The 27,402-nt window shown below is 41.5% G+C and overlaps 1 protein-coding gene and 1 pseudogene across 18 annotated transcripts in view; one reads left to right on the top strand and one right to left on the bottom strand.

Moving 5' to 3' along the window:
- PDE4DIP (phosphodiesterase 4D interacting protein) overlaps nucleotides 1-27,402 on the top strand; it is a 219,141-nt gene that overhangs the window by 4,727 nt on the left and 187,012 nt on the right. Inside the window, exon 1 of one of the 18 annotated variants that reach the window (XM_019458047.2) lies at nucleotides 23,490-23,809. The exons of the other annotated variants lie outside the window; for them this stretch is intronic. Coding sequence (XP_019313592.2) covers nucleotides 23,790-23,809 — 20 coding nt within the window. The 5' untranslated portion in view covers nucleotides 23,490-23,789. Of the gene's footprint in view, nucleotides 1-23,489; nucleotides 23,810-27,402 lie in introns of those variants that run through there. 18 annotated transcript variants of the gene reach the window in all.
- Nucleotides 1,613-1,881, bottom strand: LOC128773504 (barrier-to-autointegration factor-like; annotated as a pseudogene).

The raw sequence follows: 27,402 nt of genomic DNA, 5'->3' as shown, positions 1-27,402 counted from the left end.
ATTATCACATGCTTATCATCCCCAAAAGTTTCCTTCTTCCCTTTTATAATCCTCCCTGCTGTCTCTTGCCCCCCTAACACACAGGCAATCAACCACTGATCTGCTTTCTGTTGCTCTGTTAGTTTGCATTTTCTAAAAATTTATATACATGGAATCATATAGTAAGTACTCTTTGTTTCTGTCTGGGCTTCATTCACTCAGCATAATTATTCTGAGTTTTATCCACGACGTTGTGGGTAGCAATAGTTTGTTTTCTTTTGTTACTGAGTAGTATTCCCTTGTATGGATGTGCCACAGGTTGTTTATTTATACACCAGCTGCTTTATTGTTTCCAGTTTTTTGGCTATTACAAACAAAACTGCTGTGAACATTCGTGTACAAGTCTTTTTGTGGACCTATGCCTTCATTTTCTTAGGTAAATTTCAAATAGTAGAGTAGTAGGCATATGTTTAACATTTTAAGATACCACCAAACTCTTTCTCAAAGGGATTGTACCTTTTTATTTCCCACTAGCAATATATGAAGGTTCCCACTTCTCCACATTCTTGTCAACACTTATCATTGTCTGTCTTTTTTATTATAGCCATTCTAGTGTGTGTGAAATGGTATCTTATGGTTTTGATTTGCATTGCCCTAGTGACTACTGATGTTGAACAGTTTTTATGTCCTTAATTACCATCTGTATATTTTTGGTGAAGTGTCTATTGAAATCTTTTGCCCATTTTTTTATTGAGTTGTTTGCTTTTTTTGTGATTAAATTTGGGAGTTCCTACGTATCTGAAATACAAGTCTTTATTATAGAGGTACTTTGTAAGTATGTTGTCCCAATCTATATCTTGTCTTTCTATGTTAATAAGTGTCTTTTGAAGACCAGAAATCTTTAAATTTTGCCAAATAAGCCCAAACTATCAAACTGTTCATGTTCTAAGAAACTGCTGCTTAACCCAAGGTCACAAAAATATTCCCCTATGTTTTCTTCTAGAAATTTTATAGTTTTACATTTTATGCTTGGTTTATGATTCATTTCAAGCTAACTTTTGCATGAGGTACAAGGTATTGATCAAGGTTCATTTTTTGCATATAGATTTCCACTTATTCCAACATTGTTTGTTGAGAACTCTGTTCTTTCTCCATTTAATTTCCTTGGCAATTTATTGAAATCTATTGATCAAATATATGTGGGTCTATGTCTGAATTTTCTATTCTGTTCCATTCATCTATTTGTCTAAGACCAATACCATTTGTTTTGAAGTCCACTAACTTTATTGATATAAAAAACTTTGCAAAGACATAAAAGGAGCCACATAGCATAAAACAGACTAGAGACAGAAGTGGGGGTGAGGGAAAGGCTGGGAATCCACTCAGATAAGCTGATAATTGTCTACATGAAACTGGCAGGGGAAGAAGAAGGGAGATGCATGTAAGAGTCCGAATTCCAAAAAAGCTGAAATGGGGAGGGGAGCGAACTCCCCAAGGATCTTGAAGTATATCACAGGTGAGTATGACAACAGCAATATCTTCCTTCGTAGAGGACAGGGGGGGAGTCCCCACATGGCTGCAAACTCTGGAGACCCAGTGCTGGGACTAGAGATTGGGGGCTCCCTAGAGAGCCTCACAGAAAGGTGTCACACCACTCTGGGAGGCACCCGAAGCAGTCCCAGGATTGCGGGGCATTGGCACCGTGTGTGTCCTTGAGCCATTCCCGAAGAGATCTTCATCTTTCTTTAGCACCAGAAACTGGCCAAGGACACCACGTAGGCCTTGTCAAAGCCCCCTTCCTCCAGCTACTTGTCCAGAACTCCACTGATCCTGGCTAGACTCCCTGTTGGCTCTTCCCCCATGGGCTCTGCCACAGACTCTGTGCTTTGGGGAGGTTGTCATCTTGATCAGCTTAATTGTCAGCTCCTCCCGCCGCCCAGCTGCTCCTACCGATACCTCAGCCCACTCCATGCTGTCTTGATCACAGCAGCTCTTTATAAGTTTTAAAATCTTGTAGTGAAAGTCCTCCAACTTTGTCCTTCTTTTTCAAAATCATTCTGGCTATTCTAGGTCCTTTGTATTCTCATACACATTTTAGAATCCACTTGTCAGTATAGACAAAAAGCCTGCTGGTGATTCAACTGGGATCACATTGACCCTATAGATTGATTTGGAGAGGATCAATATTTCAAAAATATTGAGTCTCCCAGTCCATAAACATGGTGCATATCTCCATTTATTTTGATGAGTGGTTCTCAGTTGGGGGTAACAGATATAACAGTATCTAGACACATTTTTGTGGGATTTTTTGGGGATGTGTGTGTGTATTTGGACACATTTTTGTTTATCATACCTCAGGACAAGGGTGATTCGGGCATCTAGTAGATGAAGGTCAGGAATGCTGGTAAACGTTCTACAAAGCACAGAACAGTCCCTACAATGAAGAATTATCCAATCCGATAATAATAATAATAATAATAATAATAATAATAATAATAATGTCTTTAATTTCTTTCACCAGTGTTTTGTTTTTAGTGTATCCTAGTCGTGTATCTTAGAGACACATATGCCTAGATTCTTCATATTGTTGATTCTCTTATAGTTGATAATATCTTAAAATTTTCAATTTCTGATTGTTTATTGCTAGTTTATATTGATTTTTCCCTATTGATTTTGTATCCTGTAGCTTTGCTAAATTCACAGTTTAGTTCTAAGAGATTTTTTTATAGATTTGATAGGATTTCTACATGATGATGTCGTCCCCCCAAGAAAGAGAGATGATATTTTAATCCTCTTTCCAATCTCTATGTCTATCTGTCTGTCTGTCTGTCTGTTGTTTGTCTTTACCTTATTGCACTAGCTAGAGCCTCCAGTACAAAGTTAAATTGAAATAGTGAGAGCAAACATCTCTGCCTTGTTCCTGATCTTAGGAGGAAGGCATTCAGTTTTTCACCATTATGTGTGATATTACCTGTAGATTTTCCATAGGTGCCTTTTATCACATTGAAAAAGTTCCCTTCTAGTCATAGTTTTCTGAGGATTTTCATTAGCAATGGATGCCTAATTTTACATCTGTTGAGATTATTGTATCATTTTTTCCTTCTACATTCTGTTAATCTGGTGAATTACAATGATTGATATAAGAATGTTAAAATTGGGGCATCTGGATGCCTCAGTTGATTGGGCGTCCAACTCTTGATTTTGGTTCAAGTCATGATCCCAGGGTCATGGTATTGAGCCCCAGGTCTGGCTCTGTGCCGAGCATGGAGCCTGCTTGAGATTTTCTTTCTCTCCCTCTGCCCCTCCCTCCCTCTCTTTCTCTCTCTCTCTAAAATTAAAAAAAAAAAATGTTAACATCAATGTTGGGTGCCTGGGATAAATCCCACTTAGTTATGATTTACTATACTTCCTATATATTGTTGGATTAGATCTGCTAAAATTTTGTTAAGAATTTTTGGGGCACCTGGTTGGCTCAGTGGGTTAAGCATCCGACTCTTGGTTTCAACTCAGGTCACAATCTCACCGTTCGTGGGTTCGAGCCCCGCATCAGTCTCCGTGCTGATGGTGCAGAGCCTACTTGGGATTCTCTCTCTCCCTCTGTCTCTCTGCCTTTACCCCACTCATGATTGCTTGCTCTCTCTCTCTCTCTCAAAAATAAGTAAACATTTTAAAAAATTAAGAATTTTTGCATCTGTGTTCATGGGGGATATTGGTTTATATTCTCTATTTACAATAACTTTGTTTGGATTTTGTATAAGGACAATATTGGCCTTAAAAAATGAGTTGGGGGCACCTGGGTGGCACAGTCGGTTGGTTGAGTGTCCAACTCTTGGTCTTGGTTCAGGTTATGGTCTCACAGTTCTGGGTTCAAGCCCCACATCAGGCTCTGTATTAACGGTGCGAAGTCTGCTTGGGATTCTGTCTCTCCTTCTCTCTGCCCCTGCCCTCTTGCATGCACACTCTCTGTCTCAGAATAAATAAATAAACTTAAAAGCAAAAAGAGTTGGAATTCCCACCTCTTCAATATTAGGGGAGAGTTTGGGTAGAAATTGCATTATTGCTTCCTTAAATGTTAGATAGTATTCACTAGTAAAGACTTTTAAGCCTAGATTTTCCTTCTGGGAAGGTTTTTAATTACAAATATAATTTCCTTAATAAATATAGGTCTATTTAGCTTATCTGTTTCTTCTGGGGAGAGTTTTGTTAATTTGTGTCTTCCAAGAAATTTGTTCATTTTTTCTAAGTCGTCAAATTTATCGCCATAAATTTAAAAATTTTGCAAATTGAAACATAATTTTCTTATTAGTACTTTAATATTTTTAGAATCTGCACTGATGTCACCTTTCTCATTCTGCATATTGGTTATTTGTGTCTTCTCTTTTTGTTTCGATAAACTTGATCTGAAGTTTATCAGTTTTATTTACCTTTTCAGAAAACCAGCTTTGGCTTCACTTAATTTCTCTATTGTTTTTAGTGTTTTGAGTTTATGTGCTTTACCCCGGTCCTTCTTATTTCCTTTCTTCTGCTTACTTTGAATTTCATTTGCTCTTCCTTTTCCAGTTTCTTAAAGTGGATGGCCAGATCATTGATTTAAGACCTTACTTTTCTACTTCAACTTCTTTGGTTCTGTAAATTTCATTCTAAGTACTGCATTAGCTCTATGCCACAAATTTTTATATCTCCTGAATTCATTTTCATTCAGTTTAAAATACTTTCTCTTTTCACTTTTGGTTTCTTCTTTGCTCTGTGGGTTATACAGAAGTATGTGTCTTGTTGTGTGGAAACCAATTTGACAATAAATTTCATTAAAAAAAAAAGAAGTGGGTGTTTAGTTTCAAGACATTTGAAAATATTTCAGACTTCTTTCTGCTACTGATTTCTGACGTAATTCATTTGTGATCAGAGAGCACATCTTGTATGATTTGAGTTCTTTTACATTTGCTGAGAATTGTTTTATGGCCCAGACTATGATATGTCTTCGTAAATGTTCCTTGTGCACTGGAAAAACATGTATCCTGCTGTTGTTGAGAGGTGTGTTTTAGAAAGATCCTTTAGATCAAGTTGGTTCATTATGTTGTTCAAATTTTACATATCATTATTGACTCTGTAGCTAATTTTTTATCAATTTTTGAGAGAGGTATGTTAAAATTTATTAACACAAATTTTGAATTTGTTATTTCTCTTTGCTTTCTGTATTTTTAAAAAAGATTCCAGGGGTGCCTGAGTGGCTCAGTCAGTTGAGCGTCCAACTCTTGATTTGGACTCAGGTCATGATCCCAAGTTGTGGCATCTCTCTCTCTCTCCCTCTGCTTCTATCCCCCACTCATGCACTCTCTCTGTCTCTCTAAAATAAAATTTAAAGTAAATAAATAAACAAATAAATAAATATTAAAAATAGAAGATTCCAAAACGAAGCTTTATTAGCTACATAGCTTCTCCGTGAGTTACCATTCTCCTTTTTTATTTTGTTTTTTTTCTTTAAAATGCTAAACTCAATGGTTTTATCTTAAGTTGTGCAAAATATTGGTATTACAGAATGCTGAAATATTTTTTATGTCACTCAAAGGTTAACTGAAACATCTGAAAGGAATTGTTTTTATAAAAACATTAAAATATTAACTATTTTGGGGTGCCTGGGTGGCTCAGTCAGTTGAGCGTCCGACTTCGGCTCAGGTCATGATCTCGCGGTCTGTGAGTTCGAGCCCCACGTTGGGCTCTGTGCTGACAGCTCAGAGCCCGGAGCCTGCTTCAGATTCTGTGTCTCCCTCTCTCTCTGCTCCTCCCCTGCTCATGCTCTGTCTCTCTCTCAAAAATAAATAAAGATTAAAAAGATTAAAAATATATATATTAATTATTTTTTACAGATCAAATAGAATTTAATTTTCATTTGTTAGCCTATTATATTCTCATTTTGAAAGTAAAATATATCCAAAAGAGTCTAAGTAATTGGTTTTGGGCATTTCTATACCACAAAAATTTTATTTATTTATTTTTTAATTTTAAAATTTATTTTATTTTACTATTATTATTTTTAAATGTTTATTTATTTATTTTTGAGAGAGAGAGAGAGAGAGAGAGAGAGAGAGAGAGAGAGCGCAGGCCAGGAAAGGACGGAGAGAGAAGTAGACACAGAATTTGAATCGGGCTCCAGACTCTGAGCTGTCAGCACAGACCTGACGCGGGGCTCGAGCCCACTGACTGTGAGATCATGACCTGAGTCGGATGCTCAACCGACTGAGCCACCCAGGCGCCCCCACAAAAAGTTTTTTGATAAGCACATCCCAATACTGTGCTAGAGGCAGAGTTATTTCGTTTCTAGATTAGCTGATCTCCTTGTTATACATTGTATATCATGGCAAACAATTAGAGCACCACCCACAGTTTTAGACTTCAGTCTGTATTACCATTCTTCCCAGAGGTTTGCTCCTGGTGGTATAAAGAAGAGAAGTAGCAGTATGAACAGTTTGAGGACTAAGCCTTGAGAAGATAGCAATGAGATAATAATGCCTTTCTAAATTGAATCAACATCAATAGAACTGCTATGGACATGAGCTTAAAGTGCCTTTTCATCCCCTTCCCTAAAATGTGGACACTCCATTTATCCCTAACCTAATGCAGGTACCATGGACCATATTTCCAGTGCCCATTTTGATTTATAAATCCTAATCTTTTCATTAATTTGAAGGAGAGTCTTTTAACTTTGAAGGATACCCGAAAGAGCTTTATTGCACTTCAGAATTTGAAAGTCCCCTGAAATCTGTCCTTTAAAAAATTCTCTGTACTGTTTTTTTGTGCTATAAGAATCTTAGATGCATTAAAGAAAAGATTCTTATGTGTGTTAGCCTGTGATTTTTATCTCCAGCTAATATAAATTATACCTAAACTTTAATTTTAAACATTTTTTAAGTTTATTGATTTATTTTGAGAGAGACAGACAGAGAGCAAGTGTGAGCAGGGAAGGGGCAGAGACACAGGGAGAGAAAGAGCCTGACGTGGGGTTGGCCTGAGGAACCGGAAGATCATGACCTGAGCTGAAGTCAAGAGTCAGACGCTTAACTGAGCGCCCCGGGTGCCCCAGAAGTTGATTTTATTCTAAGGACATTGGGAAACGAAGGAAGGGTTTGAAGCAGAACCATGATATGATCTGGAAAAATAGTTAAAAATATCACTGTGCTTTTGTAGAATACACTTTGAGAGGCCAAGAGTGGAAACAGAGGAAGCTGCTTTGAAGACTGTTGCAGTAAGTAGACCAGGTGTGAGATAGGCTGATTCATATAGGGTGACCATATAGTGATCCGGCTGGTAAGAAGCGAACAGATTCCAAATATATTTTGGGGGGTAGAGCCAACAGAATCAATGGGGTATTGGATGAGGGGAATGAAGTTTAAAAAGGAAACATCACAGACCTTTTTAAAGAGAATAATTTAAACCCCAAAACTGCTCTAAGAAAATGAAGTCTATTTAAACTAAAGATTTTTTTTCCTATTAATGGAAAAAAAGAAGATTAGTTTTCCCCCACGGCCTCAGGAATTAGTTCAGGGATAGGCACTGGACTCAAACGGGATTCTTCAGGGGCCTCCTAAAAGACGCAGCCTCTGTGCTAATGCATGTGGGCCTCAGAGCGTAGGGCCTGCTAGCAGATAACTCACTGCCTTGCAGATGCTGAAAATGAAATCAGAAGAGAAAATAACTGAGATGGAGAAACAGGACTTCACTGTACTAAGCTGCATTTGAAACACCGGGCTGAAGTTTTCTCCCCACTCATGATGGGGGTGGTGGTGGTCAGGTGATGTAAGACATCACTTCTCCAACAGGGAGGACCCTGGGTACTATAAACAAGTATCGTAACAGAGAGTTGCAGAAGATAACCAGATGGAGAGCCTCACAAATAAAGGGGATTTGTACTAGATCCCACAGGAGTTCCAAACAGAATTCTGCAGTTTAGATCCTGATCACTGACATGCATGGCAACCGCAGTATCATTGTCATTGTGATCGTTACTGCATGTGTAATGTGCGTTATTAACAATTATTAGGGGGCACTTGCTACATGCCAAGCCACAGTTTAAGCAATTTACATACAATCTCATTTAATCCTCACTACAATTCTTTGAGAAAGGTATTATTATCCCCATTTTTATAGAAAGGTTAAATAATGTGACACGATAACACAGTTATGAAATGGTACAAGTGGGGCTTAATTGGCAGGTGCTAACTGTATTTCATGTGCATGCGAGTAATTACTTTTGTTCAGCTTGCTTTTAAAATGTTTCTTTTCAGTGACCCTAGATTTTCTCTTCCTTAAAAAAACAAATCGGGGCACCTGAGTGGCTCAGTGGGTTAAGCATCTGACTTCAGCTCAGGTCATGATTTCACGGTTCATGGGTTTGCCCTACATCAGGCTCTGTGCTGACAGCTTGGAGCCTGGAGCCTACTTCCAAGTCTCCCTCTCTCTCTGCCCCTCCCCCACTCAGGCTCACTCGCTCTCTCTCTCTCTCTCTCTCAAAAATAAACATTAAAATAAATAAAATTAAAAAAATCAAAACAGGGGCGGCTGGGTAACCCACTTGGTTGTGTCTAACTCTTGATTTCTGCTCAGGTCATGATCCCATGGTTGTGAGATCGAGACCCGCATAGGGCTCAGCACAGGGTGTGGAGCCTGCTTGGGATTCTCTCTGTCTCCCTCTCTCTCTGCCCCTGCCCTGCTCATGCTCTCTCTCTCAACATAAATTAACTTTAAAAAAATCAAAGCAATAACAAAAATCCTTTGATAGAGCTTTAACAAAAATGGTCTGGTCTCAAAATTGGCATAACAAGTGTAAAATGCCACTTGTTTTAAAATAATAAGCTCCATTATTAAAATTTAACCTTGTGAGGATTTGCTTTCTAATTCGTACGGCATAAGTCCTGAAAGCACAGAGAAATGAATGACTTATTTAAAACAAAAAGACGTTTACCTGGACGTGACTGAAAAATCTATCAAAAAACCATCAGATGGTTCCATATTCAGGTTAATAAAAATGGGTGAATTGTACATTTCAAAGGAGAACCTGGGACACTATTCAAATAACAAAGACTTAAAGCAAGCTGGGCTCACTGCCCAGAACAATAGGCACATGAAAAATTCACAGAATGGGGGATTTTGTCCACTGTGTGTGTGCTCAATGCACACTTACATTCGACCATACAACACTAGCTCAGAGAAAGGGGAACCAATAAAAAATGTTAACATGAACAAGTGACCTTAGTGTACAAAGAGAATACCATATTTTAGCATCCTTCTCATCTCCATAATAATCAAATCTATAACATATTTTTGCCTCATTGCTGTGTAAATCTTGACTTTAGAATCTCCAACGAAATATTGCAACTAAAACGTGCAGCTTTATTATAATCTTAACAAGAAAGATTTTCATGGATTGTGCATACCTTCCAAAAGAAAAGAAATGTTCTTGGTAGTAATTAAAAGCACATTCTGGAGACAGAATGCTTAGGCAACGTATTTTACAGGATGGTCTTACGAAAGCACTATTTATTGCCCCCCCCCCCATAATGTTGATCATAAATCCAGGTCCTATTGTGCAGCCTTAAATAAGTGCTCCAAATTCAGTGTCTTTATTTCCTGAAAAGAGAATAATAGCTTCTTTGTGAATGGGAGGCCTGGGTCTCTAACTCTACATCACCTTGGATTGGGGGGAAGTTTAGGAGTCTGTGTATCAGTTGCCTATTGCTGCATAGCCAATTACCCCAAAACTTAGTGGCTGTGATGGTAAATTGTGTGTGTCAACTTGACTGGATCACAGGATACCCAGATATTTGGCTAAACATTATTTCTGTGTGAGTCTATAAAGATGTTTCCAGATGAGATTAGCAGTTGGAATTGGCAGACGGAGTAAAGCAGATTGCCCTCCCCTGTGTAGTTGGGCACCATCCAATCCATTGAGCGCCTAAATAGAACACAAAGAGGAAGGGAGAATTTGCTCCCCCTGCCTGAGTGCATGAGCTGGGACATCCGTCTTCTAACCTCAGACTGAGATTTATCCCATAGGTCCTCTGGTCCTGAGAACTACAGCATCAGCTTTCCTGGGCCTCCACCTCCTATACAGCAGATACTAGGACTTCTCAGCCTCCACAATTGCATGAGCCAATCCCTTTCCAATACCAAGACTTTCCAAGTAAGTCTCTTTCCAATACCAAGAGTGTGATTACCGGGGATCACTGAGGGCTATCTTAGACACCGCCTACCACAGTTTGCATCCATTACAGAAACTCCTGGAAATTAGAGGAGCACCAGGATTTATTCCTTTCCTTCCTTTTGGAATGAGGCTAATACACAAACCAAGCACAAAAAGCAAGGAGGAGTGGAACCAGAGCTGAGGCCAAAGACCATGCCAAGCTATTTCCATCTGTACCCATAGAACAATATGGACTCTACTTGCTCAGTCAGCAAGCATCCTGGAAGACATTGCTGGCAGTGACTGGCTCTAGCTATCTTCCTGGATGCCTTAAGGGTTGAGGGATCAATTTCTGGACAATGTAGCCTGTTTGCAGCACAAGAGGTACACTGGTTGGAAATCTCTGCCTTCGATAACCTACTGGGAGACCACCTTGTATATAGGGTTTCCAGTGATGGTTCCTAACCACTATTCATTTACTAAAGCTGGCCCGAGAAAAGATCCTAGTTGCTGTATCCATTGTCTTTCTGACAATGTAATGTCTTTCTGACAGTGTAACAGTTACACTTTCCGTGTAACAGTACTTGCCACCAAATGAGAGTATGTTTCTAATATAAATTAACAGAGCTGCCCTCATACTGGTCAGGGCTTGGTAGAGCCAGAAACTGGGGGCATATATGCCATTAAAATAACTATTAATAACATTACTTACATTATTAATAAAATTACTTATGTTACTAATAAGAATAACTTGATTTTTAAACAAATAGCTTTCATAATTATTTTTCAGTATTGCATCACTTCACTCTTGAAGTAATAATTAAACTTTTATACTCTGAAGGATTAACAGAATTTCAACACGTAAAACATATAAGGAGATTTTCGCTCCAAACTATATCCAGAAAACTTGCCTGTATTTGAGAGTGAATGTTCAGATATTAACAAAAATCTAAGGGGCACACTCTATTTGTATCACTGGCTTGTCATGCTGATTAGACGTGATGGTGCCCACACAAGCACAAGGTCAGAGTTTAAGAAACAATATAGAGTCAGCATCCAGCTATTGGGTTTTCTAAAGCTGAAGCCAAATGATGGATTTGGCTCGATGGTGATGCTGAACTTTGATTCAAAATTTTATACCCTCTATTTACTCTTCTAGTTTGACACAGGGATGGCTTTTTCTCAGCCTTCAACTTTAGCCCTTCAATGGCTGCAACTTTTTTCTCTTTTCCTTGTTTCAGTGAAACCTTAAAAGCTTTTTGTGAATTTTAAGACTTTCATGTATCTTACCTCCCTTCTGTCTCAGCTGGCCCCCAGGACTTCTCTTCCCTTTACCCCATCTCCTCAGGATTTGGTCTGTCCTAGTCTCCCAGGCAGAAATTGGTCAAGGAAGACTGGAAAGAAGGCGCAATTCCTGAAAATAAAGGTGTCGGAAACTGAGCGAGACAGTCGGAAACTTGCTTTCAATCGGACTGGGCCCTGCGTTCTACTTCAATAAAAGGAAACAGGAAGCGGAGTCTGGCCCGAGGTGAAGGGACTGTCAAGAGCCTGGCAAACGGTTCACCTCTTCAGGATGAGGTTCTGAGCTGTGATTCCCATTTCCTGTCCCGAGGGTAGGTTAAAAAAAAAGTGGCACAAAAGACCCAAGATTAGAGAGGCAGGCTGTCCCTGTGAGGCAGATATAGGTAGGCCTAGGGTGTCCCTAGGAGCCAGGCAAGTCACCTAAAGGGATATGCAAATGCCTGGTACCTGCAGACAGACTGGTAAGTAACACACATGAGTGACACAGGTCAGGTGTAAGACCCTATGGGGTAGTGTCAGTGACTGAGCACCTGGAGCATTGATGATCCATCGAAGGGACAAGCTACAGTCTGTGAGCCTGGTTCTGTAACATAGGTCCTGCCAGCAGGGGGCACCTCTAGGTGGTTTGTTTGCACCGGCACAAGATCAGGTTAGGGTTCCATCTTGGGGATGGGCATCTCTTGCCAAAGGAGAGGCCCCAGTCTGGTGAAGTTTCCTAAGCAGCTTGAACTCAGTGGAAACTGCGTGGAGGATGTAGCATGGCTACTTTGATTTCCAGAACCATCTGTAGTCCATGTGAAGACTCAAGGTGAAGCAGACTTCATTTTTGAGTTGAGTGGGTAGGTACCTCAAACTGAGAATGGGGCTCAGGGTTTTCTTAAAAGGGCAGATTCTTGACAATTTACATTCTAGTTAAATTGCATTAGCAGCAATTCATAAGATAAATTGTTCTTTGCACCCTCTTTAACTATCTCCCTTTCCTACACTGTTCCACCATCTCCCTAATGCCTTGTAAATCACAGGAACTTGCCCTTGAGACTTAACTGTTAGGGAAGGAGGCTGGATAGTCACTTTTGCCTTGTGGTGTTGTACTGGAGCTACCTGATGTCTGGCAGTTCATGATGCACAGAGCGCTGCTGCCAACAAGGTCAGCAGAACCTAGCACTTGAGATTACCAGTGAAGAGGCATCGAAAGGTTGGGCTCTTGTCACATCATCTGGGATGAAAAACCAGGGCCCTAACCAGAGGGCAAGTAAGGCATTCACTCTCAAGATCTTGCAAACACAGGGGCAGATCCTGCCTTTGTTTAAAATTTTGGTATTTTGGGGTGCCTGGGTGGCTCAGTCGGTCAAGCGTCCGACTTTGGCTCAGGTCATGATCTCACAGTTCGTGAGTTCGAGCCCCGCATTGGACTCTGTGCTGACAGCTCGGAGCCTGGAGCCTGCTTCAGATTGTGTCTCCCTCTCTCTCTGCCCCTCCCCCATTCACACTCTGTCTCTCTCAAAAATAAATAAACTTTAAGAAAATAATAAAAAAAATAAAATTTTGATATTTTGTTCACCATGGATTTTTCTGCACTAATTTTGTTTTTTGGAAATATTGCGCTAAGATATCATTTGATATCTTGATTACTGAATCTTTGGCCCCTCTCTCCTTACTTGAGGTCCAGCTCTGAACACCTTCACAGCTGAATCAAAAGCTTGAACCAGTCCATCGGCACCGGGATCATCTGGCTTTGATTTTTCCCTCCATCTCCTGAGAACTTACCAAGGCCAGCAAGTATAGGATGCAATAATTCTTTCTGTATATCACAAGTTCTGATTTAGAGTCAACTACTATTTCTGTACCTCTTGTTATATCACAGACCTAGCCTAAAATGGAGATACTTTTATCTAATTAAAAGATTATTTTAGGTGAAATTAATCATAGTGGTTAATGTTGAGTGTGTTTTTTATTTTCCTAAACTGTTGTGATCTAGAATGGGCTCGTAAACTCTTACAGCGTCTATACTCACTTGAACTTTACAAGGGTGAAAGACTGTTGCAGTATGCTAATTTTTTGTCTAGGATTGCCAGATGTTTGATATTGAACTCCACAGCTCAGCATTTTGGCTTCTTCTATGCTAAAATAGAAATTAAGACAAAAGTGAATATATGCATGAGGAATTTTTCTCATTAAAATTTTTTCTTGATTGTGTGAGGCTTTCGGAGGCTCTATGTCAAAATGTATGAATCCTTGCCAGCTGGAAGACAGGACAAAACAGCTGTTGTAAACTGACAAGAAATTGGCTTCCAGTAATTCTAAGCGTAGAAGAGTGAATTTATCTTTGTTGTATATTTACCTTTGTCCTGGGGTGATTAATTTGATAAGCCTCATTAGTTGTGCAGATTTGAGCCAAAGATCTACCGCAGATACCTCCTGATATTAGTTGAGTAATTCAATGCAAATACTTCAGATTTTGTTTAATAGTGATAAAAGCAGGCCTGGGAGACATGATACATACTTTCACATAATGACAATAATTTCATAATTTCAACTGCTCTTAGGAGATGGACACTGAAATATAGAAGTGAAGAGTCTGCATCTTACTTTCAAATGGTTCATCAATAATTGTGTGTGGGGTGGGGGAGGGGGTGTAGAGAGAGAGACAAAAACAAATGTGACAAAATGTTAACAGGGATTCGTAAATCAACTGAAGGATTTTATAGGACTTCAGTGTACTATTTTGCAGGTTTTTGGTGTGTTTAAAATTTTTACATTTTTTTCAAAATGCAATGTTTTAAAAACAAATTTACATTCTAAATAAATATGTACATCTATGTATATATAAAAATATATACATATATCTATGAAGCAGAACACTGGATTTTTAAAACTTTATGTATAATATCTATATATCCTTAGGTCCAATCTATGGGGCAAACAGTACACCAGGGATTGTCAGTATCTGCCAGAATTTTAAATCCAGAGAAATCCATCTTGGTCGGTCTGAGGACAGACTAGTAGGTGGCATGATACAGGAAACAAAGGCAGAGACCATAGCTGCATGTCTGTCTTCTTTTTTCCTCTTAATGTTTATTTATACTTTTGAGAGAAAGAGAGAGAGACTGAGCACACGCGGGGGAGGCGCAGGGAGAGAGGGAGACACAGAATCTGAAGCAGGCTCCAGGTTCTCAGCTGTCAGCATAGAGCCTGACACCGGGCTCAAACTCACAAACTGTGAGATTAAACCAACTGAGCCACCCAGGCGCCCCATGGCTGCCTTCTTCTAAGTAATATGTTTTCTAATTCAGAATGTAACCCAAGCTCCAAACCAGATCAGGTGCTGTGCTTCATTGTTATCTCTATGGGGCTTGAAAGCAGTCTGGATTGCCTGATACGTGCTCCTTGGCCTTGGACTGGAAGTGCTTGTCCATTTCCTGGAAAATGACTCAAGCTTTAGTAATGGTGCAATTGTCATGAATGCCTTGGAAACTGTTTGTAAATTTATTCTAGTGTTGTTTCTGGTTCCAGAAATTTATTTATTAACACTCACATCAGTCCCTTTAAATTTTAAGACCCAATATCTATGTTCAAAGCAAGGAGAGTTATCCATGTGATTCACACAAGTCTCTCCACACTGTTCCAACCCTCTTCCTAGAAATTTGCATACCACATTTCTTGCATGATTCCCCTCCCCCAGCATCAGATACACATAAATAGTGGGTGTTGAGAGAATGAGGGGGAATTGTATGAGTAAATTACCACCAGCTGTCTGAAGGCTTGGTCATAATTTCTTTCCTTGTGGTTTTCGTTACAGCTGACAGACAGGGCTAGTTAGTGAAGGAGATGGGTCTGAATAAACACACACACACACACACACACACACACACACACACAGTCCTCAAGAAAGGGGGAGGAGGGTGGGAGACAAAAGGAGGAAAACAAGATGGAGGAAATACCCACTTTTCTCCCCCCTAAAACCTCAGCCAGAAAGTGAGGAAAACCAGTTTATTCAGCTTCTTTGCCAGTAATTTGGTCTCATATGATAAATCAGAGAGCTAGGAAATGGAAAATCTGGGTCACTAGCATAGCCCTAGAGTGCAGTTTGGAGCGGTACTGAAATTAAAATTCACAACTTCTATACAGGGTTGGAATCCTGCCTGGTATGCAAACATTAATAAAAAAATAGTTATGATTTATTGAATGCTTAAAATGTGCTGAGCAATGAATTAAACACTTTTCATATATTATCTCCTCTTGGTCTCACAACTACCCTATTAGGTAGTTATTATATTTAACCTTATTTTACGGATGAGGAAGCTAAAGCTTCCTAAAGTTTAACTTGTCAAAATCACAGGGCTGGAAATTGGTGGGGGAGGGGAGATTTTTAAATCTCTCTGATTCTAGAGCCAGTAATCAAAACTACTCTGTTGTAATGCCCGTCAGTGACACTGGCAATGCTATGAGGCTCTTCCAGATGAATGGGACTCTAAATAGTCATTCAGAGAAGATTGGGAACATTTTTCCTTCTACCAGGGAAAATTGAAATTTTTAAATAAAAGCACTGTATTTTGCAGTCCTAATACATGACAAAGTTCTGTATGACTATCATCCTTCAGGACTCTACTCAGATGCTACCTTCCTTATGAAACCTTCTCTAGTTGAATTTAATTAATCACCCCCTTCTTTATCTTTTTTTTTAAGTTTATTTATTTATATTTGAGGGGCAGAGAGAGAGAGAGGGGGAGAGAGAATCCCAAGCAGGCTCCGTGCTGTCAGCACAGAGCCCAAGGCAGGGCTTGACATAGGGCTTGACAGGGGGCTTGATTCCACAAATGGTGAGATCGTGACCTGAGCCAAAATCAAGAGGCAGACGCTTAACAAGTGAGCCACCACATGCCCCATTCACCCCCTCCTTTAAATTTCTCTTCGTACCATTATTGCAGCACTTCACACAATCTGATCTGTATTATTGTTTGATGAATGCCTGACTAATTTCCCTCACTGGATTTTAAAAACATAGCACCATGCCTAGCATATGCTCAGTACATGTTTGTTGAACTAATGTTGAATTGAACGAACTAGAGTAATCAAATTGCCTGAATTTAATCAGCTCGTGGGAATAAATGAAGTCCCATGAACATTAGCTACCTCTGAACTCCCACCTGTTCCTTTAGGAAATGGAGTCTTTCACAAATTCCCCCGGACCCCACACAAGTATTTCTGCTAATCCCAAGGGTTGTTTCCCAGGCTCTCATAAACCGCTCCTAGTACTGATCTCTGTTGCTCTGAGGCACAGCTGCCACTTTGCCGACCATGTATGGTCCTAGACTCACACATCCCCTGGCCCCTGCCCCACTCCAGAAGGGCAGTTCTTGCAATTCATATACATACACCCTCTTCTCTCCAGGTTACTTGCATGGTCTGGGAAACCAGGCACATCCATCCAAGCTTCAGTTCTGCCCACTTAGGTTGCTCTGTTTCACTCCCAATACAGATAACAGATCTGAATTTACGAACTCAGTTGGACAGTTTTTCACCACATGAAAGCTCCAATTTTCTTATACCTGGGAACCTGCTTCTTACCCGCCTGTCAGTCTCTCTGAGGCGCCATTTCCTCATTTATAAAAGAAGGTTGCCTTGCTGGGATGCTCTCTTAACACAGCTTGGTTTCTCCTCGTCACACCTATCAGCATCTGGCATATTGGAGATACTGCTTTCTTTATTGTCTGTCTATACCAGTAGACTGTAAACTCCATGAAAACAGGGTCTTGTTTGTTTTTTTTACTGCTATGCCCCTAGTATGCAGAATAGTACCTGACGCACAGTGGTTCTCAGTGATTTTTGAATGAATGAGTGAATAATGTATCAGGATTATTATGCACATTTTAAGGCATTGTTCCAGTCATCTATTTCTGCATAGCAGTGTATTTCAAAACTTTGTGGCTTGAAACAACAGCCGTTTTATTAGATCTTTTGATTTCGTGGGTGAGGAATTTGAACAAGTCTCAGCTATACCATGTGGCATCGACCAGGTCTCTCTGAAGGTCCCAGAACAACTTCACTGACATCAGGTATGGGATGTGAGTGATGCCTGATGCCTGATGCCCGATGCCTTATTGGGGGCTACTGGATGATGTTTCACATGTGGTCTCAGAGCCTCACTACATGGTGGCTCCACCAAGGTAGTCAGACTTGGTTTACGGCAGCTTAGAATAACAAGAGGTTCAGGCAGAGGCTGCAAGACCTCCTATTACCCAACCTCAGCACTTATGACCTAGCACCACATTCTATTGGTCAAACAATTCACTAAAACCATCCCAGATTCAAGGGGAGGAGAATTAGACCCCACCTCTTTTTAAAAAATCTTTACTTATTTTTGGGAGAGCGCAAGTAGGGGAGGGGCAGAGAGAGGGGGACAGAAGATCCAAAGCAGGCTCTGTGCTGACAGGCTGACAGCAGAAAGCCCAATGTGGGGCTCGAACTCATGAACGGTGAGATCATGACCTGAGCCGAAGTTGGTGGCACAACTGACTGAGCCACCCAGGTGCCCCTAGACCCCATTTCTTAACGGGAAAAGTAGCAAAGGATTTTCAGCCATCTTTACTCCACCACATTCCTGCATCCTTTGGCCACAAGTGTTGCCACATGCATAAGTCCCTCCCTTCCAAATCCCCCCAAAATTGCATAACATTTACTGTATCAGCTCAAAAGTCCAAAATTTTACCATACAAATCAAGTTCAGGTGAAGATGAGGTTCCTGGGGTATATAGCTGCTTGAGTTCCATTCCTGTTGATCTGAAGACCTCTTGGTCTGCCCTCTGGGCTCTTGCTTCCAATTCTTTGAACCATTCTTTTTCTGTAAGAAATGGTCCTTTTTTGCAGTTGGGTAACTTTCTCAGCTTGCTCGCTCTCTTTGACAGCTTGAGGGTCCAAAGGCATCTTTTCATTATGTACTGTCCTAATCCCTTTCAGGCTGTGCTGGTACAATTCACTTAAAAACTTTGAGTGCATCTTTTGTGCTAATTATAACCAACTCCTCTAGATAAAAGCTATACCCACATTTCATTCCAAAGCAAGCTCTTCTTTTCCTTGGGCTACCTACGAAGCTGCCGAGGGAGAATGGGCCCTTAAAATTCTTACAAGCTTGAGGCACACCCTCAAGATTCTTTTTTTTTTTTTATGTTTATTCATTTTTGAAAGAGAGCATGAGGAGACAGGGACACAGAGCAAGGGGACGGAGGGTCTGAAGCAAGCTCTGTGCTGAGAGCAGCAAGCCTGATACAGGGCTCAAATTCACGAACCCCCAAGAGATCATGACCTGAGCTGAAGTCAGACACTCAGCCGACTGAGCCAGGGTCCCCCACCCTCAAGATTCTTATAGGCCTTTTTGTTAAATTGAAATGTTATATGAGGCACCACCTTAAATCTTTTGAGGTATGAACCACGAGTCTAACAGTCATATCTTGGATTTGATTTTTGCCCTGAAACTACTTTTTAATTTGAAAGTTTTTGCTGTCTAGAGAGATTGAAATGACAGGCAGTTTGACTTTTGAGCCTAGTAAGTCCTGGTTCTTTATATTTCCTCTAAATTCTGCTTACAAAGGGCATGGTTCTTTTTTTTTTTTTTTAACCCACCTTTTTCTATCCATACCTTGTCATATGTGGTTAAAAGAAACCAGTTATCACTTGAAATTCTATCTAAAAATTTCCTTTGCCAGACCTACCCATTCATTAGGAATATTGTCTATTTTCCACATTCTCAACTGGTAATGGTTTTACTAAATTTCTGCCACGACAGGGGCACCTGGTTGGCTCAGTCAGTGAACTGTCTGAGTCTTGATTTTGGCTGAGGTCATGATCTCATGGTTCATGGGTTCGAGTCCCGAGTCGGGCTCAGCACTGACAGTGCGGATCCTGCTTGGGATTTTTCTCTCGTCTCTCTCTGCCCCTCCCTCTCTCTCTCTCAAAAATAAATAAATACACCTTAATATATAAATAAACTTATTTATTTATTTATTTCTGTCATGACATAACACAGGGCATTTTTTTTTTTTAGCACCTAATAATATTTTCTTCACTGTCCAGTCTCTCCAGCAGTTCCTGTGGTGCCTAAATGAGGTGTCTCCCAATTGGATGGAACCCCCAAATGTAGGGCAATGAAATCAGGTGGAAGCCAGGAGGAGGAAGAGTTCACCTGAGGCAGAACAAAAGACATAGAAATGTACTGAATGCACCACAAGGGAGTGACTGGCAGGACAGCAGAGGAGAGGCTGCCTGCTGTGAGGCTTTGGGGGCTCGTGGGGGGGGGTGGGGGGAGGGGTTGGGGAGTGGGGGAAGATAAGGCATTATGGTGATATATAGAATTTTCCCTTTTTTGGTAGCTGTGCCCGGTTGTAAGTAGCCCACTGGTCAGTTAGGGCCTATGGATATTTGGAGGTGGGTCACCTGATGGGCCTGCCTGCATTCAGCCATACTTACACTCCACAGAACCACAGCTGGTGCTGCTCAGTTAGGCCCAGTAGATGATGGGACTGACCTCGAGGGTCCGAGACTGCCTCATTCACGTGCCTGGCACTGCCAGATGGTGGGCTCAGCGAGGCACCTCCCTGTCTCTGTGAGGACTCAGGTGAACATAAAATATAAAGTAAAGAAATATAAGGTAAAATGAGATGACGTTAAATTATTTATATATTATCTAAATAGATAGGCATAGGAGTGCCTGGGTGGCTCGGTCAGTTAAGCCTCCAACTCTTGGTCTCTGCTCAGGTCATGATCTCACAATTCATGGGTTTGAGCCCCAGATCTGGCTCTGCACTGAAAGTGTAGAGCCTGCTTGGAATTCTCTCTCTCCCTCTCTCTCTGCCCCTCCCCTGCTCACACACATTCTCTCTAAATAATTAGATAAATATTATAAAAAACATAAAAAATAGCCATAGATACATACCTAAAATATAACTGTTAAATAATGTCTTATCTATTTGTTTATTTTTAAAAAAAATTTATGATGTTTATTTTTAAGAGACAGAGTGAGACAGAGTATGAGCAGGGGAGGGGCAGAGAGAGAGGGAGACACAGACTCTGAAGCAGACTCCAGGCTCTGAGCTGGCAGCACAGATCCCCATGCGGGGCTCAAACAAACGGACTGCAAGATCATGACCTGAATTGAAGTTGGATGCTTAACCTACTGAGCCACCCAGGTGTCCCAATAATGTCTTATCTATTAAAGAGAACAATTAAAATGATAAATCCTAGTGTTGTTCAGGAACTGTAAGATGATAAAATTAGAAATTCCTTTTTCTTTTTTAAAGATTTTTTTTGTAAAGTAATCTCTACAACCCAACGTGGGGCACAAACTTACAATTCCAAGATCAAGAGTTAAAAGCTCTTCGGGTGCCTGGGTGGCTCAGTTGGTTAAGCGTCCGACTTCTCCTCAGGTCATGGTTTCGAAGTTCGTGAGTTAGAGCCCTTTGTCGGGCTCTGTGCTGACAGCTCAGAGCCTGGACCCTGCTTCAGATTCTGTCTCCCTCTTTCTCTGCCCCCTCCACCACTCGCATTCTGTCTCTCTCTCTCAAAAATACATAAACACTGAAAAAAAATTTAAAAAAAAAAAAAAAAAAGCTCTGCTGACTGAGCCAGCCAGGCAACCCTAGAAAGTGCTTTTATCGTAACATTCTTATGCCTTAAGAAGTTATCCTAGGGAAATAATTCAAAAGAATGAAATAATGGAGGCATAAAAATTCCATTCAGGCATTGTTTACAAGAGTCTAATATTAGAAACAGCATAACTATGCTGTAACAGAAAATTATTAAGCAAACTATAGTTCTATTGACATTATATTATATAATCATTAGAATAATAAATATATAAACAGTCTCTAGCAACATGGACAATATCTAACAAGTGAGAAAAGTGGGACATAAACTTACATCTAGGCTGTGATTAAAGCTATAGAAATAGATACGTAATATGTGCAGATAATGACTAGAGGGAATGTAGAGAAATTTAAACAGTTGTGTTGGCAGAGTGGTTATGTGGGTGAATACTTTTTGCTTACAATCTAACACAAAAACTTTGTTCTTCTGGCAATAAATGTAATCCTAAAAAAAACCAATGAAACCTCTCTTTTCAAGAATATGCTCCTGGGTATGTAAGAGAGAGTCAGTAATTTGAATTAAAAGATAATTTTAAAAAGCCTGGGGTGGGGGGAAGCCTAGAAAGAAATCCCAACAAATGTTTAACATTGATTATCTCTGGGTATTATGGGTAGTTTATTTTCTACATACTTGTTTTGTATTTTTCAACTGTTTGACCATGCATGCGTTGTGAACTTTGTAAGCCCAGTCTTTAAAAATTAAACTAGCATATTTTCTCGCCTCACTTCTGAGACTCCACCAATCATCTAGTTAATGCTGTCACTTCCTGAATGCAGCATATGTCTTGCTGTAGATACAGTTCCTCTCCAAACTCAGTAGCCCATAATTTGACTTGAGACAAAACTAAATATAGCCCCAACTTTGCTATGGAGGATGGAAATCTGACTCTCCTCATCCTTTTGTGTTTGGTTTGTTTGCAGCAGGAGATTCTTTTCAGGACAGGTGGCCTGTAAGTCTTGTCGCTGGTCAAGCTAGGCCTTAAAATGTTTCCTGGAAGCATTCTAAGCTCAGGAGCAGGTGTGGCCTTAGGTCCAAGTTAAGTGTTGGGGTTAGGGGATTCTAGGTCAGGGGCCTTTTTAGATGGTTCCTCTAAACCCTCAGATGTCTTACTGTTATCCTGCCCTCCCAACCCCTATTCTGTGCTGATAATTAAGGGAACTAATCCAAAACATAGGAGGCAGGATGACAGTTTGCCCCAAGAATACAGGCTCTGCACAGTCTCACCAATTCCCAGACATGCCAGGGCCCTTCCTGAGTAAACTCCTAGGATCAATTCATTGTAGACAATCAATTCGTTGTAGAGACCTCTCTTTGGCCATATTTCCAAAAATTCAGAGAGTAAGTGTCTGGGGCCACTCCATGGAAAAGACCTGCCTTAGCAGAGACTTTGAGCTTTTTTGGGTCTCAACTGTATTATCTGTGAAATAAATATAACTAAATCAACATTACTACATAAAAGCTTTCTGCAAATAAAAAAAAAAGGGTCATTGGTAGTGCTAAGAATAACGGCGATTATGTCACTTAATAAAAAGGTTTTATTTAGAGCTAAAAAGGAGCTTCGGGGCTGTAAGCCCTTTAATTATAGCATGTCTGACTTGTTTAAACCTCATTACATAAATAGATAGTACAAAGTCTCAGGCAGTGCCATCACCGAAGGGCCCTTTTCCATGATCTTAGAACGGTTAAGGAGGAGAATCAAGGTCCCATCGGCTACTGTCTTGAAGCTTGTCTCGTGTTCTGGGAAGTTCAGGAACCCTCTTCCCCTTTGGAGCTAGTGGTAGAGCCCAGTCGCCTCCGTGCTTGAGAAACTGAAAGCTGAAGAGGTAGAATATTATAAAATCCGGAGATGAATGCGTTGGAGGCAGCAAATAAGGCTGCAAGGTTTCGTCAGGATGGTTCCCTGTCTGAGGAAGTTCCTGTCCGCAGACTGATGGGGAGACTGACATGTCAGATCTCTAGGAAAATCACATCATGTCCTCTGAGCGTCTAGTGTGCGCACCTGCGTTCAGCCAGGACGGCACCTCAAACCTTCCCAGACTCCAGCTCTGGCTCCGGACTCACCCCGCGGGTGGGGTGGTGCGCACGTACGCAAGAGGACGTTCTCTCGGAATTCTCCCGAGCGTCGGTCGGTCTTTTTCACAGCGCCCCTCCGTGGGATGGGGGAGGGACAGAGGGGCTTGGTGCCGCGCCCCCTGAGCCCTCCGCCCCTCCGGCAGTCGCAGCGGGGCGGGGCGGGGCGGCGCACCACCTGGGCCGGCCCCGCCCCCGCACGCCGGCTGCGGGAGCCCCGCCCCCCCTCGCGGTTGACAGCTCAGCCGGTGCGGAGCCGCTCGTGCCAGCCAGTCGCGTCTCAGCCTGGGAGCGAGCGAGCGAGCGCGCGCCGCGCCGGGCCGCCGCCGGCCCCAGCTCTGCCGACGGCTCCGGGCGCCGCTCCGCTCCACGTCCCGCTTCCTACCGTAACGGTCCCTCCCCTGTTCCCGACGCACCGTTAGCTGGAGGTGCGGCCGCGGCAGGGGTTTCTGAAGGAGCAGGGAGCGAGCAGCGCCCTCCCTTCGCCGACGCGGAAAGGAGGAGCTGGGGAGGGAAAAGCTGCTGCTCTTTGCACTGGAGATTCGGGGGCTGGGGTTCGCGTTGTCCCAGGCTGCTTCCCCTCCCGGGTGAGGAGCGCCCTGAGAGTGAGGGAAGCGCCTGGAAAATGGACCAGACGTGGACGAGGTAGGTGAGCCGCTGCTTTCTCCCCGCATTCTGGATATGGTGCCCCCCTCCCCCAACGCCCCGCGCGCCCTTAAGGAGAAGTCCCCCTCCCGTAGGGGCCTTTGACATCTCTCTCTCTTTTTTAAAATGCCTAATTCCCACGTCTCTTGATCCTTCTGCATGTGTTCTCTCTCAGGTCTTTGCGTTGCTTAATGAATCTCCCCCTTCCACCTAGTCTTGACCTGCAAAATACCCAGCGGGGCTACCTGGAAGTTTTTGCAGAAATGGTTCTCTGTCTTTTCCCTGTTCCACAGAGAGGGATTTGCGTTAAGTTTTTCTTTAGAGATAGCTTTGATTTCAGATACCTTGAAAAAGATCAGATTCCTTCTCACCCTGCCACGTTTTCCTTCTCAACCTCATCCTCCACTAGGGACACAAAGGCAAAGCTCTGGGTGAGCAAAGCCCAGCAGTATTCATCTCCAGAGTCTCCAGTTGGTGTGACTTGGGGAGAAGAAAGAAGGAAGAGACCAGGGTGCCTTTCATTGCCCAGGCTTTGTGGAGACGAGGGTGACAGCCTGTCTTTTAGGTCACATTGTGGAGATGCCCAGTGCAATTGTGTTTTCCCCGTCCCCTAGTCCTTCCCCTAAATGTACTTTCCAACAGAGCTTGCTCAAGGATGAAAGATAATGAGTTGGGACAGAGACTTAATTTTTGTTTGTCAGTGAGAGGGTGGACGGGGAGGCTGTATTCCAGAGGTGTTGCCATAACAGACACTGCTCCACCTCCAGGATTTAGCTTTGGAGACTGGAATGAGGCCAAATTAGTGTTCTGACTCCTAGGAGAAAGCAGACTGAACAAACATGGAAGGTAAACTGGGGGCCTTATAGGACTTGGGAGAAAGATCTAGGGGATTTCAGCTGATTCTTCAATAGTTCGACAGTATGAGTTTTAGAGAAATGGAACCTTAGGGCGTGTTGGTGGGCATATGCTATCTAGATTTGCAAGTAGGGATTCCACTTTTTGCTCTTTGCTTCTCTTCTTAGGCTTTCCTGCAGGATGGTGCTCTCATGTGGGTATGACTAGATAAAAGGAGTGCAATTAGAAGATACCAGGAGACTGAAAACCATGCCTCGAGGTGGGATGGAAGGACCTAGGGCTCTTTTAGTCGGGGAGGTGAAGACGGTCAGGGAGGATGAGGTGGATATGGTAGCTTTCTTCAAATATTTGAAGAGCGTTTGCTGGTAGTGAGTGGGGTTAGATGGATTTGGAATCCCTTAGGAGGAGAGAACATGTTGCGAGGAGGCAAGTTGTGGTTTAGTGTAAGGAAAAAACCTTCTAACAAGGTTAGTAGGGGTCGTAAATAGACTCCCAACCCTAAAGTTGTTCAAGCAAAGGTTAGATGACCCCTTGATGGTAATGAGAGTGAGCACATCAGGGATTCTTGCTCTCTATCAGTGTCATCCACGCTTATAAAAATACATATTTATAATTTTTTCTGAACTTTATATTTAGATGTATATTTACACTTCAGGTAAATTCAGAAATAATTTTAAAAAGGAGTAAATCATATGTTTATAGTTTGATTAATGTCACAAACTGAGTCTATCCATGTTAACAGGCACTCAGATGGAGAGAGAAGACATAGCCAGCCCCCCTAGAGGCCTCGTGACCCAAGAATAACTGTTACCCTCACTTTTAACACCAGAGACCCGTTCTGCCTGGCTTTGAACCTTGTGTCAGTGAAATTATCCACTGTGTACTCTTTCATATCTAGCTTTTTTCATTCCATCTTCTGTTTGTGGGATTCTTCACATTGTTGTGTATAGTTGTAGTTCATTCATTCTTGCTTCTGTATAGGAGTCTATTGTGTGTAAATAAATCAATTTTATTTATCCATTCTCTTGTTAATGAGCATTTGGGCAATTTCTGGTTTGGGGCTATTATGAATAGGGTTGCTGTGAACATTCCTGGGCATGTCTTTTGGTGAACATATGTACATACTGCTGTTGGGTAAATACATAGAAGTAGAATTGCTGGGTAATAGGAAATGCATGTTCAGTTTCAGTAGGTACTGCCAAAAAATTCTCTAAAGTGGTTATAAAGAGGATATACAGTGAGCTGAGATACAGTGAAAAGGTGCTCCGCATCACTAATCATCAGGGAAATGCAAATGAGAACCACAGTGCCTCACCACTATATACATATTGGAATAGCTACAATGAAAAAGGCAGAAAATACCAAATGTTGGCAAGGTGAAAGAGTCAGAATGTTTATGCTTTTTTTCTTTTTTAACCCTCACTCATAATGAGAAATGTACTTACATTACAACCAGGTAGAATCCCAAACAAACCAGTTTCCTGTAACAATACTTAACCTAACTGTATGTTTTGTACTCTGGTCTTTTCTATGCTATTCCTCTTCTTCAAAAAAGAAAAAATGCTGGTGTGACTCAATTTATTTCACCACCTAGTGGGTCACAGATGGAAAAATCCTATAATCATATAACTGGCATCTCAGATATTTCCTAACTCATAGCTAAGATCAGTTCATAAACATTTATTTAAAATGTGAGAGCCCAGGGGTGCCTGGGTGGCTCAGTTGGTTAAGCGTCCAACTTCAGCTCAGGTCACGATCTCACAGTTTGTGAGTTCAAGCCTCTGGGTTGGGCTCTGTGCTGATGCTCAGAGACTGGTGCCTGCTTCAGATTCTGTGTCTCCTTCTCTCTCTACCTCTCTCTCTCTTAAAAATACACAAACATTAAAAAAAAAAAAAAAAGCTTAAAAAAATGCGAGAGCCCAATACTCGCAAAGCACTGTGCTAAATGCTAAGGGTAAAACAATGAATGAGACTGGCTTTCTGTCTTTGAGGGTTGTACTTTCTCATTGTCTATAATTCTTTTTTTTTTAACTTTATTTATTTATTTTGAGAGAGACAGAGCATGCAAGTGAGGGAGGAGCAGAGAGTGGGGGAGACAGAGGATCCGAAGCAGACTCTGTGCTGACAGCAGAGAGCCCAATGAGGGGCTCAAACTCATGAACCCTGAGATCATGACCTGAGCCGAAGTCAGATGCTTAACCGACTGAGCCACCCAGGCGCCCCTAATAGAGACTAAGGCAGACATGTATACATGAGAGCACAGTGGAGAAGCACAACTTGGGAAATTCAAAGAATAAAAATTAACTTTAGAGCAACCATTTATCAGGCTTGCATTTATTAACTTGTGTGCTAATCCCTTGGCGTATTTTATTTCACCTAATCCTCACAGCCTTATGAGGTATAAGGGAAATGTTATTATATTCATTTTTCAGACAAGGAAAATTGAACTTTACAGAAATTAAATAATGTTCCTAGGGAACACACACAGCTGAGAAGGAGATATAGCCCAGAGCAGAGTTTTGTTGGTCATTCAGTTTCTGAGTTGGTTCTGGAACTGGTTGCTTATCCTGACTACTCTTAAGCTTATGAATAAATTTGATTGTGATTTTTTTTTAGTTTATTTATTTATTTTGAGAGAAAGAGAGTGAGAACATGGAGGAGGGGCAGAGAGAGAAGGAGAGAGAGAGAATCCCAAGCAGGTTCACTTGGGAACCTACTACGCTCTACACTGTCAGCGT

The sequence above is a fragment of the Panthera pardus genome, unplaced genomic scaffold, assembly GCF_024362965.1.
Source record: "Panthera pardus isolate Hobbes unplaced genomic scaffold, ASM2436296v1 HiC_scaffold_11, whole genome shotgun sequence".
NCBI classification, from domain to species: domain Eukaryota; kingdom Metazoa; phylum Chordata; class Mammalia; order Carnivora; family Felidae; genus Panthera; species Panthera pardus.
The sequence above is the reverse complement of the archived record's forward strand: the minus strand, read 5'-3'. Positions and strand labels throughout refer to the sequence as shown.